General features: G+C 40.8%; 2 protein-coding genes across 2 annotated transcripts; both read right to left on the reverse strand.

Moving 5' to 3' along the window:
* Positions 1-653: 653 nt before the first annotated feature.
* Positions 654-1583, reverse strand: LOC311092288 (odorant receptor 131-2-like; the record flags this gene model as incomplete). The annotated part of the gene is made up of 1 exon (XM_084128874.1): positions 654-1583. One exon carries the CDS (start codon positions 1581-1583, stop codon positions 654-656), a length of 930 nt encoding a protein of 309 aa, XP_083985000.1.
* Positions 1584-8237: 6654 nt separating this feature from the next.
* LOC311092712 (odorant receptor 131-2-like) lies at positions 8238-9170 on the reverse strand (the record flags this gene model as incomplete). The annotated part of the gene is made up of 1 exon (XM_084129647.1): positions 8238-9170. One exon carries the CDS (start codon positions 9168-9170, stop codon positions 8238-8240), a length of 933 nt encoding a protein of 310 aa, XP_083985773.1.
* Between the last annotated feature and the right edge of the window lie 4091 nt (positions 9171-13261).

Genomic DNA, 13261 nt, shown 5'->3' on the forward strand with positions numbered 1-13261 from the left:
ATATATATATATATATGAAACTTTGATAAGTTAAGGTATTTTTGTACTATAATGTTGGCACCATAATGTTGGGAAGACACATTATTTTATACAAATAGTGCATTTAATCAGGCTATTAAGGCATACAGTATATACAGTGTGCATACAAAAATAAAATTAATAAAATTAATAAAAATGTTTTTCGGCATTTTTATTTCTGTTGTAAGAGTTACAGAGAAGAAAATTAGCCTGAAATGACTTGCAAATGAAAACATAATCCCTGCATAATTCCTGACGTCCTCTACTGAGACCATACAATAAATTACGGATAACTATTTTTATGTATCCAAAAAAGTGATATACAGTAAAATAACAAATAAAGCCACACTCAGATGTAATTTCACAATTGTGATGTATTCCATAAAACATAAGTCTGTATTTGAGCAACAATGCATGTTTATTTGTAAAACGTACAAGTTTTTTAAATGCTACAAACATGATTTTTAATATTCTTTAACATTTTTTCTCTAAATTCCGCTTTGCCAAGAAGTTATAATTACAAAATCAGAATAAGAAAATAACTAAGAGAAAAGCACTTATTAAAAATATATGTTACATAGTGAGAATGATAAAATAATTACTAATGATGCTTTGATGATATATACCTTTTTAGCTCACTGCTTAGTTGATTCAACTTTTACATTAAGTAACCTACATGAAAAAAGTCCTTTCATGTAATTAAAAAATTGCTTATCTCGAACACCATAAATAAGGGGGCTAAGTAGTCTTGGTAATAAGTTTGTAAGAAGATAATTGAAAAAGGTGATTTTTGACCGTAGAGTAGGTACAAGTTGGCTATAAATCTTGTCTATGGTAGGAGTAATGATGGATAACATACAGAGCAGAAGCTGTGCTCCATGTAACAGGATGGTGCTTTGGGCCTTTTTTGCTGAGGATTTATCAGTGGTGGCTCTTCTGGCCGCAATCAGCACTTGATAATATGTGAATACAAGAATTACCCACACAACAGATGTATACAGCCCATGTGTTATTTTGCTTTGGTCTTCATGGTATGGCGTGCTATAAACATTTGTTGAACTACAAAGAATACTTGTAAAAATAGATAAAGGACGAACAATTGAAAGGAGAATCAAGTCAGCCAATCCAGGTAAAACTCCTACACCCCAAATCAGAGAGATAAGGATGTATGTCCTGCGCACTGTGCAAATCTGATGGTGATGCAGTGGTTTGCAGATGGCAACGTAACGTTCAACAGCCATACCGGCCAAAGTCAGAGGAGTGTTCTTATGAGTTGTTGAGGTTATTATTAGCAGTGTAACACAGAATGGGACAGGAACATTTGGCCATGCATAAGCCATCACAGAAAGACTTACACTGAAAAAAATCATGAGCATATCATTGATAACCATGTGAATATATAATATATATCTCGGATCATTGTAGAAAACTGAACTCTTGAAGAACGTGAAAACAAATATTCCATTGACGCAGTTAACGATGAGCCCGACAAGAACAATGGTGAAATTTTTTGCAAAAGCTTCTTCATATCTTTCTTTGGTGTTCTGAACCATTGTAGAATTCATTATTCTTTTGCACTGGCATAAAGTTCTGTGACTCTTATGTGTGAAAATATTTTTTCTTGGCTTTTTGGTTGTTTTTGTTTTTCCTCCAAATGATGTCCACAACTTTCTGTCCATCAAGCAATGAGATGAATATTTTCCTTCTGTGTCATCTAATCTGAAAATAAAATAGATACACTTTTAACAGAATATTTAAGAGTGAGAAGCTATTAGCAACACATGAACACAACATATTATGTATATTAAAACGTGTTAAACAAAGAGCGCTTACTTTTTCACCTTGTGTGATCGACTGATTTGCCTCAAGATGTAAAACCTGAAAAGTTTAAATACTTTAGATGATGAAGAGGAGACAGTCAGGGAGTAAGAAAAGGAGTGGGGAGTGGGAGGGAGAAAGAAATGGAGTGGGGAGGGAGAGGGAGAAACAGCGCACAGCTGGTAATATTGAGAGAGGCATAAAACAGGAATACAGTGAAATGATGGTGAAAAGTAGGTTTTTTTAAATAATCTCAAATATTTAACGAACGATTTGATTGAGAGTAGTAGATTTAGTAGTAGATAGTAGTAGTAGTCAAAGTTGTTCAGAACGAGGAGCTCTAACATATGATATGAATATTGTGTGTGTGAAACACAGCATGATATACACAGTATGAGACGTAAAACCCTATAGCTTTCAAAATTTGAAAGAATTCTGATTTCTTTCAAATTTTGCACAGACCTCTATGTCCATGAGTCATACAGGCCCACTGAGTTTCATTCCGATTGGCCTCCGTTGACCTTGTCCGATATGTGCACAAACTTCATTGGCTGAAGATCCACAAATGTCTTCATAGACAATCACGGCACCTTGGACAGAAACTATACCTTGCACCTGACTGTTGTTTAGCTATAACCGTTTTCGTGATTGTTTGTTTTGTTGGTTTATTTTATAGTGCCACCAAGTGGCCAGTCACCACTTTTCCTCCTTTTCCACGCGACTACAGACTGAGCCTGTACATAGGTGTATTGAGTTTTGTGAAATTAGCTCATTCTGTTCAATCGTGATGATAGCCATTTTAATAAAAGTGGCCTCGACCACTTCTGCATCCAATCGTGGATGTGAAACTGTTTTTCTTTAGTTTTTTTGATAATTATTAACAATCAGACTCCAGAGAATCTTTCTGCACTGGTTTGGTTCCGGTCGGGTGAAAACCCTAGGACTAGTTCACAAAAGTAGGTTTTTCAAAAAGTACAAAATACCCAAAAATTCCACCAACGTGCGTTTTGTTCATCTTGAACCAAGGACGATAAAAGACACTTGAGTCTGTGACAGTTTAGCTGTTATGAGCGATTTCGTACTGTTGATCGCTGGGGCGAGCCTCGGTGATGTTATAGATGGCAGTGGCAGCTCATCAGGGGAGGCAAGGAAGGCCCAGCCTGTAAACCCAAAATTTTGAAGGACGATTTAATGTTAATAAAATTCCCATGTCTCAGAATGTGTATTTATTGTTAGTAATTTCACCTCTGTAAGTGTAACCACTGCGCTCTTCCCCGAATGTGCCAAATCTCCGAAACGCGAGTCTGTGCTTCCGTTGGTAAAACATTTTTGCCAATCACCATCGAGTATTTCATTTCAGCGAGTGTTGAGAAAAGTAACATGGCAGAGGAGGCTATCTTCCCTTGGTATATCAACCAATCATCGACGAGACGTAAATGACATGATATTAGTTTGAACTGCTACCGCTGATGTAACTATGGAGAGTAGAGATATTAAATATTTGATCGCAAACTAATTTACTAAACTACCATTCAAACAACAGCTACAAATTAAAAATGAAGGAAGACCCCATGCCTAAGTTGGATATAGGCAATACAGCAATCAGCTTCACGGCCGGACATTTAAAAGAATAGAAGAATGGATTTTGGATTTTGCTTCAAGTGATCACCTAGGACTAGGTGAGTGAACTTTTATTTATATTGTCTTGATGTATGTATCGTTTTCTATGAATATTCTGCCTATAAGTGACCATAAAAGTCTGACAGCTAAATTTGTGTGTGCCTCCTCCATTTTAAAGGGGTGGTATAATGCTGCTTTTTACATGATGTAAAATAAGTCTCTGATGTCCCCAGAGTGTGTATGTGCCAGTTTAGCTAAAAATACCTCACAGATAATTTTTTATAGCGTGTTAAAATTGTCCTTTTTTGAGGGTGAGCAAAAATGCGTTGTTTTGTGTGTGGGCTCTTTAAATGCAAATGAGCTGCTGCTCCCGGCACAGAGGGTGGAGCTTCAACAGCTCCTTCTTAGCAGAGCAATTTAGGGCCATATTTTAACGATCTGAAATGCAAGTATCAAACGTGAAACGAAGTCTTGTTTTGCTATTGTGAACATTTCTGAGCGTTTATTCCTGTGACTGCCTGTTTGTATTTTTGACCTTGCCCATTTCTGGATTTCTCCCTGTCTGCTGCCTGCCTACGTTACCACTGCTTTTATCTCTGACTCTGATTGTTTGCTGCCTGCCCTAATCTTCTGCCTGGTATTGTACTACGATTTAGCCCTGTCTTCTCTGCTGTATCTGCTGGTTCTGACCATTGCCTGTTTGACTACTCTTATCAATAAATCACACTGCAAATAGATCCCTCTGACTCTGATGCTTCACAACAGAAGACCTTGCCATATCAAGATCAAGCAGCTTTATCAACCTTAACCGCAGTCTTCTCTGCCCAAGCAAGTAAACTCGCTGCCCATCATCATCAGTTGAGTCGTCTCACCTCTTTAACAGAGGAGTTGGTCAAAACAGTGCAAGGGCTACAAGGATCGTCATCAGAGCAATCGCCCACGCAAGCCACATCCGCTGTTGCCCATCCTGCCATAACCCCATCAACCACGGGTCCTCGTCTCGCGCATTCAGGAAAGTTTGACGGAGATCCTGGCAAGTGTAAGGGGTTCATTCTCCAATGCTCTTTATTCATTGCGCAACAACCCATGCTGTATTCCACCGAGGCTGGTAAGATCGCCTTTGTCTGCTCGTTACTCACCGGGAGGGCATTGGATTGGATAATGGCCGTGTGGAGAGATGATGGATCTGCATTCCTGTCATTCAATGTGTTTCTTCAACGCTTTCGTGAGGTCTTCGAACACTCTAAAGAGGGGAAAGGTGCTGGTGATTGCCTGCTTGAACTCACACAGGGCAAATGTACTGCGGCTGAATATGCTCTTACTTTCCACTCCCTCCCTCCTGGAATAGCGACACGCTGAAAGTGATCTTCCGAAGAGGCTTAAATTATGAACTACAATCCGAGTTAGCCTGTCGTGATGAAGGGAAAGACCTTGATCAGTTCATAAACCTCACCATTCAAGTTAACAATCTCATACGATCTCACCGAGCAAGCCATCGCACTGTTCCTGCTCACCGCAACGTCCAAATTTCCCAAACTTCAATCCCCGCTCGCACTGAAGAACCCGAACCCATGCATATCAATACTTACCATCTGTCTGCAGAGGAGAGAGAACGAAGGGTCCGTCATCACCTGTGTTTGTACTGTGGCAAGACCGGTCATCTTCGTAATGCCTGTCCATCCAGACCACGTCTAACAGCATCTCGACCGGTGAGTCTCAATGTCAATGCACTGAACCCCAGCTCAGGCGTATCCGTGCCCGTTGAACATTTCTGAGTGTTTATTCCTGTGACTGCCTGTTTGTATTTTTGACCTTGCCCATTTTAGTTGATTCCATTTCGACGCAGTGTCAAGGGACTGACTCAGACGCACTGCAATGCAATGTCTTGTGCCTGAGGCATGAGCTCACTGGAAACCAGAGCGTCCCGAAGAACCAAGGGCAATGTCCACTTTGGTGGTCTAGGAGCAACACCTGTGGCTGAACCTGACGGGGATGCAAGACGCCTAGAAAGTGCACTTTCTCGACGCACCCATCTCTAAAGGTGTAAAAGACTGTAAAAAAGTATTTGACAGCAAAAAAAGTAGATAGAGGCAATCAAACAGATCCTGCCTCTGCCACGGTTTGCCTTTGAAGGCTGTGCATTACCTTGTGTCTTTACCAAAGTCGCTGAGGGCACCCTTGCCCCTTTAAGGGTAGCAGGCATTCGCATCCTCAGCTATCTTACCACTGGCTAATTTTAGCACACTTTTGAGAGTTGTTGTGTGTACACAGGGACATGGTGCACAAGCACCTAGTCCAACTGGGCCTTCAGGTCAACTGGGAGAAGAGCAAGCTCTCCCCTCTGCAGAGCATCCCTTATCTCAGTGTGAAGTTGGACTCGGTCACAATGACAGCACATCTTTGGTGGTTGATGTAAGCCAACGGTGATAGATACCATTACTTTAGCCAGAGCCCCCTCAACGAGACGGCTGTATGCTTTGAAGTGGTACCTTTTTGTCGCTTGGTATTCTTTCCGAGGAGAAGACCCAGAGAGATATGGTATTGGGTCAGTGCTGTACTTCTTCCAAGAGGGTCTGGAGAGACACCTATCTCCCTCCACCTTGGTGTATGCAATAGCAGCCAATCACAACACGTTGATGGCAGGTCAGTGGGGAAGCACAACCTAATTATTAGGTTCCTAAGAGGCGCTCTGAGGTTGAATCCTCCAAGGCCACACCTTGTCCCCTCTTGGGATCTCTTAGTGGTCTTACAGGCCTCACAGAAAGATCCATTTGAGCCCTTACAGTCAGTCGAGCTTAGTGCCATCTCTATGAAGATGACCCTCCTGACTGCGCTCACTTCGGTCAAGAGGGTGGGGGACCTTCAAGCCATCTCTGTTGATGATACAAGCCTTGAGTTCAGACCGGTAGACTCTCACATGGTCCTGAGACCCCGGCGCGGCTATGTGCCTAAGGTTCACTATACCTCTTTCAGGGATCAAGTGATAACCTTGCAAGCATTCCCTTCTGATAAGGGAGATCCAGCCCTATCTCTGTTGTCCAGTGCACACTTTGCACATTTATCTGGATAGGTTTATAAGATCAAATCAGCTCTTTGTCTGCTTTGGAGGACAGCAGACAGTAAAGGCTGTCTCTAAACAAAGAATGAGCCACTGGCTTGTGGATGCATTTCTCCTGGTTTCTCAAAGCTCACCATTTCCCCTGGGAAAGAGGGCTCACTCCACCAGGGGTGTCACTGCTTTTTCGGCTTTAGTGAACGGTGCCTCACTAGTAGACATCTTTAAAGCTGTGGGCTGGGCTACACCCAACACCTTTGCAATATTTTATAATTGACGCATGGAACCAGCTCCGTCCAGTGTTCTGGGAACTCAGACGACTGGTAGTCCCAGTAGCTGGGTTTGCGTCCGAGATCATGGGTCTTCCAGCAGGACAATGACCCCAAACACACTTCAAAAAGCACCCAGAAATGGATGGCAACAAAGAACTGGAGAGTTCTGAAGTGGTCAGCAATGAGTCCAGATCAGTTTGCAAAAGAAGAGTGGTCCAAAATTCCGGGTGCGAGGTGTAAGCTTATTGATGATTATAGGAAGCGATTGATTTCAGTTATTTTTTCCAAAGGGTGTGCAACCAAATATTAAGTAAAGGGTGCCAATAATTTTGTCTGGCCCATTTTTGGAATTTTGTGTGAAATTATGTCAAATTTGCTTTTTGTTTTTATGTTGTTCCAATACACACAAAGGAAATAAACATGTGTATAGCTGTAACCGTTGTGTTCCTGTTTAGTCTTATTAGTCACATGTCTTTTGTTTTCCCGACCACTTATACGTTGCCATGTATACCATCATTAGTTCATCATCATCACCTGTGTTTTGTCGATCACCTTCATCTGTGTCACCTGGTTTATGTTCATCAGTGTGTGTGTGTGTGTGTGTGTGTGTGTGTCCTGCCATTTTGTATCACTTGAGTTATAATTGTAAGTAAACACTTTGTATTGGAGCCTTCTGCCTTCCTTGTCTTCTTCTGCCTGTACACACCCTGACAATAGCAAAACGTGTAATTTCAATACTTTTCTATGAGAAATACTTAATTTTCTGGAAAAATTTCAGGGGTGCCAACACTTTTGGCCATGACTGTTTATATATATATATATACACTGTATATGAAACTTTGTCAAGTTATGGAATTTTTGTACTATAATGTTGGCACCATAATGTTAGGAAGACATATTATTGTATACAAATAGTGTATTTAATCAGGCTATTAAGGCATATGTATACAGTGTGCATACAAGAATAAAATTAATACAATTAATAAATGTTTTTCGGCATTTTTATTTATGTTGTAAGAGTTACAGGGAAGAAAATTAGCCTGAATTGACTTGCAAATGAAAACATAATTCCTGACGTCCACTACTGAGACCATACAATAAATTATGGATAAACTATTTTTATGTATCCAAAAAAGTGATATGCAGTAAAATAACAAATAAAGCCAACCTCAGATGTAATTTCACAATTGTGATATATTCCATAAAACATAAGTCTGTATTTGAGCGATAAAGCATATTTATTTGTAAAACGTATAAGTTTTTTAAATGCTACAAACATGATTTTTAATATTCTTTAACAATTTTTCTCTAAACTCCACTTTGCCAAGAAGTTATAATTACAAAGTCAGAATAAGAAAATAACTAAGAGAAAAGCACTTATTATATATTTTGCATAGTGAGAATGATAAAATAATTACTAATGATGCTTATATGATGATATATACCTTTTTAGCTCACTGCTTATTTGATTCAACTTTTACATTAAGTAACCTACATGAAAAAAGTCCTTTCATGTAATTAAAAAATAGTTTATCTCGAACACCATAAATAAGGGGGCTAAGTAGTCTTGGTAATAAGTTTGTAAGAAGATAATTGAAAAAGGTGATTTTTGACCGTAGAGTAGGTACAAGTTGGCTATAAATCTTGTCTATGGTAGGAGTAATGATGGGCAACATACTGAGCAGAAGCTGTGCTCCATGTAACAGGATGGTGCTTTGGGCCTTTTTTGCTGAGGATTTATCAGTGGTGGCTCTTCTGGCCGCAATCAGCACTTGATAATATGTGAATACAAGAATTACCCACACAACAGATGAATAAAGCCCATTCATAACTTTGCTCAGTTCTTCATGGTATGGCGTGCTATAAACATTTGTTGAGCTACAGACAGAACCTGTCGTAAAGATAAATAAAGGACGAACAATTGAAAGGAGAATCAAATCAGCCAATCCAGGTAAAACTCCTACACCCCAAATCAGAGAAGTAAGGATGTATGTCCTGCGCACTGTGCAAATCTGATGGTGATGCAGTGGTTTGCAGATGGCAACGTAACGTTCAACAGCCATACCGGCCAAAGTCAGAGGAGTGTTCTTATGAGTTGTTGAGGTTATTATTAGCAGTGTAACACAGAATGGGACAGGAACATTTGGCCATGCATAAGCCATCACAGAAAGAATTACACTGAAAAAAACCATGAGCATATCATTGATAACCATGTGAATATATAATATATATCTCGGATCATTGTAGAAAACTGAACTCTTGAAGAACGTGAAAACAAATATTCCATTGACGCAGTTAACTATGAGCCCGACAAGAACAATGGTGAAAGTTTTTGCAAAAGCTTCTTCATATCTGTCTTTGGTGTTCTGAACCATTGTAGAATTCATTATTCTTTTGCACTGGCATAAAGTTCTGTGACTCTTATGTGTGAAAATATTTTTTCTTGGCTTTTTGGTTGTTTTTGTTTTTCCTCCAAATGATGTCCACAACTTTCTGTCCATCAAGCAGTGAGATGAATATTTTCCATCTGTGTCATCTAATCTGAAAATAAAATACATACACTTTTAACAGAATATTTAAGAGTGAGAAGCTATTAGCAACACATGAACACAACATATTATGTATTAAAACATTTGTTAAACAAAGAGCGCTTACCTTTCCACCTTGTATGATCGACTGATTTGCCTCAAGATGTAAAAACTGAAAAGTTTAAATACTTTAGATGATGAAGAGGAGACAGTCAGGGAGTAAGAAAGGGAGTGGGGAGGGGGAGGGAGAAAGAAATGGAGTGGGGAGGGAGAGGGAGAAAGAGCGAGCACGCTGGTAATATTGAGAGAGGCATAAAACAGGAATACAGTGAAATGATGGTGAAAAGTAGGTTTTTAAATAATCTCAAATATTTAACGAACAATTTGATTGAGAGTAGTAGCTTTTGATTCAAAGTTGTTCAGAACGAGGAGGTCTAACATATGATATGAATATTGTGTGTATGTGTGAAACACAGCATGATATATGAGGCTTTAAACCCTATAGCGCCACCTGCTGGCTGAATTCTTTCAAATTTTGCACAGACTTCTATGTCCATGAGTCATACAGGCCCACTGAGTTTCGTTCCGATTGGCCTCCGTTGACCTTGTCCGATATGTGCACAAACTTCATTGGCTGACGGTGGCAGTATTTTTCGAGATCCACAAATGTCTTCATAGACAATCACGGCACCTTGGACAGAAACTATACCTTGCACCTGACTGTTGTTTAGCTATAACCGTTTTCGTATTTGTTTGTTTTGTTTGTTTATTTTATAGTGCCACCAAGTGGCCAGTCGCCACTTTTCCTCCTTATCCACGCGACTACAGACTGAGCCTGTACATAGGTGTATTGAGTTTTGTGAAATTAGCTCATTCTGTTCAAGCGTGATAGCCATTTTAATAAAAGTAGCCTCGACCACTTCTGCATCCAATCGTGGATGTGAAACTGTTTTTCTTTTGTTTTTTTGATAATTATTAACAATCAGACTCCAGAGAATCTTTCTGCACTGGTTTGGTTCCGGTCGGGTGAAAACCCTAGGACTAGTTGACAAAAGTAGGTTTTTCAAAAAGTCCAAAATACCCAAAAATTCCACCAATGTGCGTTTTGTTCATCTCGAACCAAGGACGATAAAAGACACTTGAGTCTGTGACAGTTTAGCTGTTATGAGCGATTTCGTACTGTTGATCGCCGGGGCGAGCCTCGGTGACGTTATAGATGGGGAGGCAAGGAAGGCCCAGCCTGTAAACCCAAAATTTTGAAGGACGATTTAATGTTAATAAAATGTCTCAGAATGTGTATTTATTGTTAGTAATTTCACTTCTGTAAGTGTAACCACTGCGCTCTTCCCCGAATGTGCCAAATCTGCGAAACGCGAGTCTGTGCTTCCGTTGGTAAAAATTTTTTGCCAATCACCATCGAGTATTTCATTTCACAGTTAGGAGTGTTGAGAAAAGTAACATGGCAGAGGAGGCTATCTTCCCTTGGTATATCAACCAATCATCGACGAGACGTAAATGACGTGATATTAGTTTGAACTGCTACCGCTGATGTAACTATGGAGAGTAGAGATATTAAATATTTGATCGCAAACTAATTTACTAAACTACCATTCAAACAACAGCTACAAATTAAAAATGAAGGAAGACCCCATGCCTAAGTTGGATATAGGCAATACAGCAATCAGCTTCACGGCCGGACATTTAAAAGAATAGAAGAATGGATTTTGGATTTTGCTTCAAGTGATCAGCTAGGACTAGGTGAGTGAACTTTTATTTATATTGTCTTGATGTATGTATCGTTTTCTATGAATATTCTGCCTATAAGTGACCAAAAAAGTCATAAAAAAAAAATAATCTTGACAGCTAAATTTGTGTGTGCCTCCTCTATTTTAAAGTGGTGGTATAATGCTGCTTTTTACATGATGTAAAATAAGTCTCTGATGTCCCCAGAGTGTGTATGTGCCAGTTTAGCTAAAAATACCTCACAGATAATTTTTTATAGCGTGTTAAAATTGTCCTTTTTTGAGGGTGAGCAAAAATTCGTTGTTTTGTGTGTGGGCTCTTTAAATGCAAATGAGCTGCTGCTCCCGGCACAGAGGGCGGAGCTTCAACAGCTCCTTCTTAGCAGAGCAATTTAGGGCCATATTTTAACGATCTGAAATGCAAGTATCAAACGTGAAACGAAGTCTTGTTTTGCTATTGTGAACATTTCTGAGCGTTTATTCCTGTGACTGCCTGTTTGTATTTTTGACCTTGCCCATTTCTGGATTTCTCCCTGTCTGCTGCCTGCCTACGTTACCACTGCTTTTATCTCTGACTCTGATTGTTTGCTGCCTGCCCTGATCTTCTGCCTGGTATTGTACTACGATTTAGCCCTGTCTTCTCTGCTGTATCTGCTGGTTCTGACCATTGCCTGTTTGACTACTCTTATCAATAAATCACACTGCAAATAGATCCCTCTGACTCTGATGCTTCACAACAGAAGACCTTGCCATATCAAGATCAAGCAGCTTTATCAACCTTAACCGCAGTCTTCTCTGCCCAAGCAAGTAAACTCGCTGCCCATCATCATCAGTTGAGTCGTCTCACCTCTTTAACAGAGGAGTTGGTCAAAACAGTGCAAGGGCTACAAGGATCGTCATCAGAGCAATCGCCCACGCAAGCCACATCCGCTGTTGCCCATCCTGCCATAACCCCATCAACCACGGGTCCTCGTCTCGCGCATTCAGGAAAGTTTGACGGAGATCCTGGCAAGTGTAAGAGGTTCATTCTCCAATGCTCTTTATTCATTGCGCAACAACCCATGCTGTATTCCACCGAGGCTGGTAAGATCGCCTTTGTCTGCTCGTTACTCACCGGGAGGGCATTGGATTGGATAATGGCCGTGTGGAGAGATGATGGAACTGCATTCCTGTCATTCAATGTGTTTCTTCAACGCTTTCGTGAGGTCTTCGAACACTCTAAAGAGGGGAAAGGTGCTGGTGATTGCCTGCTTGATCTCACACAGGGCAAATGTACTGCGGCTGAATATGCTCTTACTTTCCACTCCCTCCCTCCTGGAATAGCGACACGCTGAAAGTGATCTTCCGAAGAGGCTTAAATTATGAACTACAATCCGAGTTAGCCTGTCGTGATGAAGGGAAAGACCTTGATCAGTTCATAAACCTCACCATTCAAGTTAACAATCTCATACGATCTCACCGAGCAAGCCATCGCACTGTTCCTGCTCACCGCAACGTCCAAATTTCCCAAACTTCAATCCCCGCTCGCACTGAAGAACCCGAACCCATGCATATCAATACTTACCATCTGTCTGCAGAGGAGAGAGAACGAAGGGTCCGTCATCACCTGTGTTTGTACTGTGGCAAGACCGGTCATCTTCGTAATGCCTGTCCATCCAGACCACGTCTAACAGCATCTCGACCGGTGAGTCTCAATGTCAATGCACTGAACCCCAGCTCAGGCGTATCCGTGCCCGTTGAACATTTCTGAGTGTTTATTCCTGTGACTGCCTGTTTGTATTTTTGACCTTGCCCATTTTAGTTGATTCCATTTCGACGCAGTGTCAAGGGACTGACTCAGACGCACTGCAATGCAATGTCTTGTGCCTGAGGCATGAGCTCACTGGAAACCAGAGCGTCCCGAAGAACCAAGGGCAATGTCCACTTTGGTGGTCTAGGAGCAACACCTGTGGCTGAACCTGACGGGGATGCAAGACGCCTAGAAAGTGCACTTTCTCGACGCACCCATCTCTAAAGGTGTAAAAGACTGTAAAAAAGTATTTGACAGCAAAAAAAGTAGATGGAGGCAATCAAACAGATCCTGCCTCTGCCACGGTTTGCCTTTGAAGGCTGTGCATTACCTTGTGTCTTTACCAAAGTCGCTGAGGGCACCCTTGTCCCTTTAAGGGTAGCAGGCATTTGCATCCTCAGCTATCTTACCACTGGCTA

The sequence above is a fragment of the Abramis brama genome (genome assembly GCF_963993115.1).
Source record: "Abramis brama genome assembly, chromosome: 11".
In the NCBI taxonomy this organism is placed as follows: Eukaryota; Metazoa; Chordata; class Actinopteri; order Cypriniformes; family Leuciscidae; genus Abramis; species Abramis brama.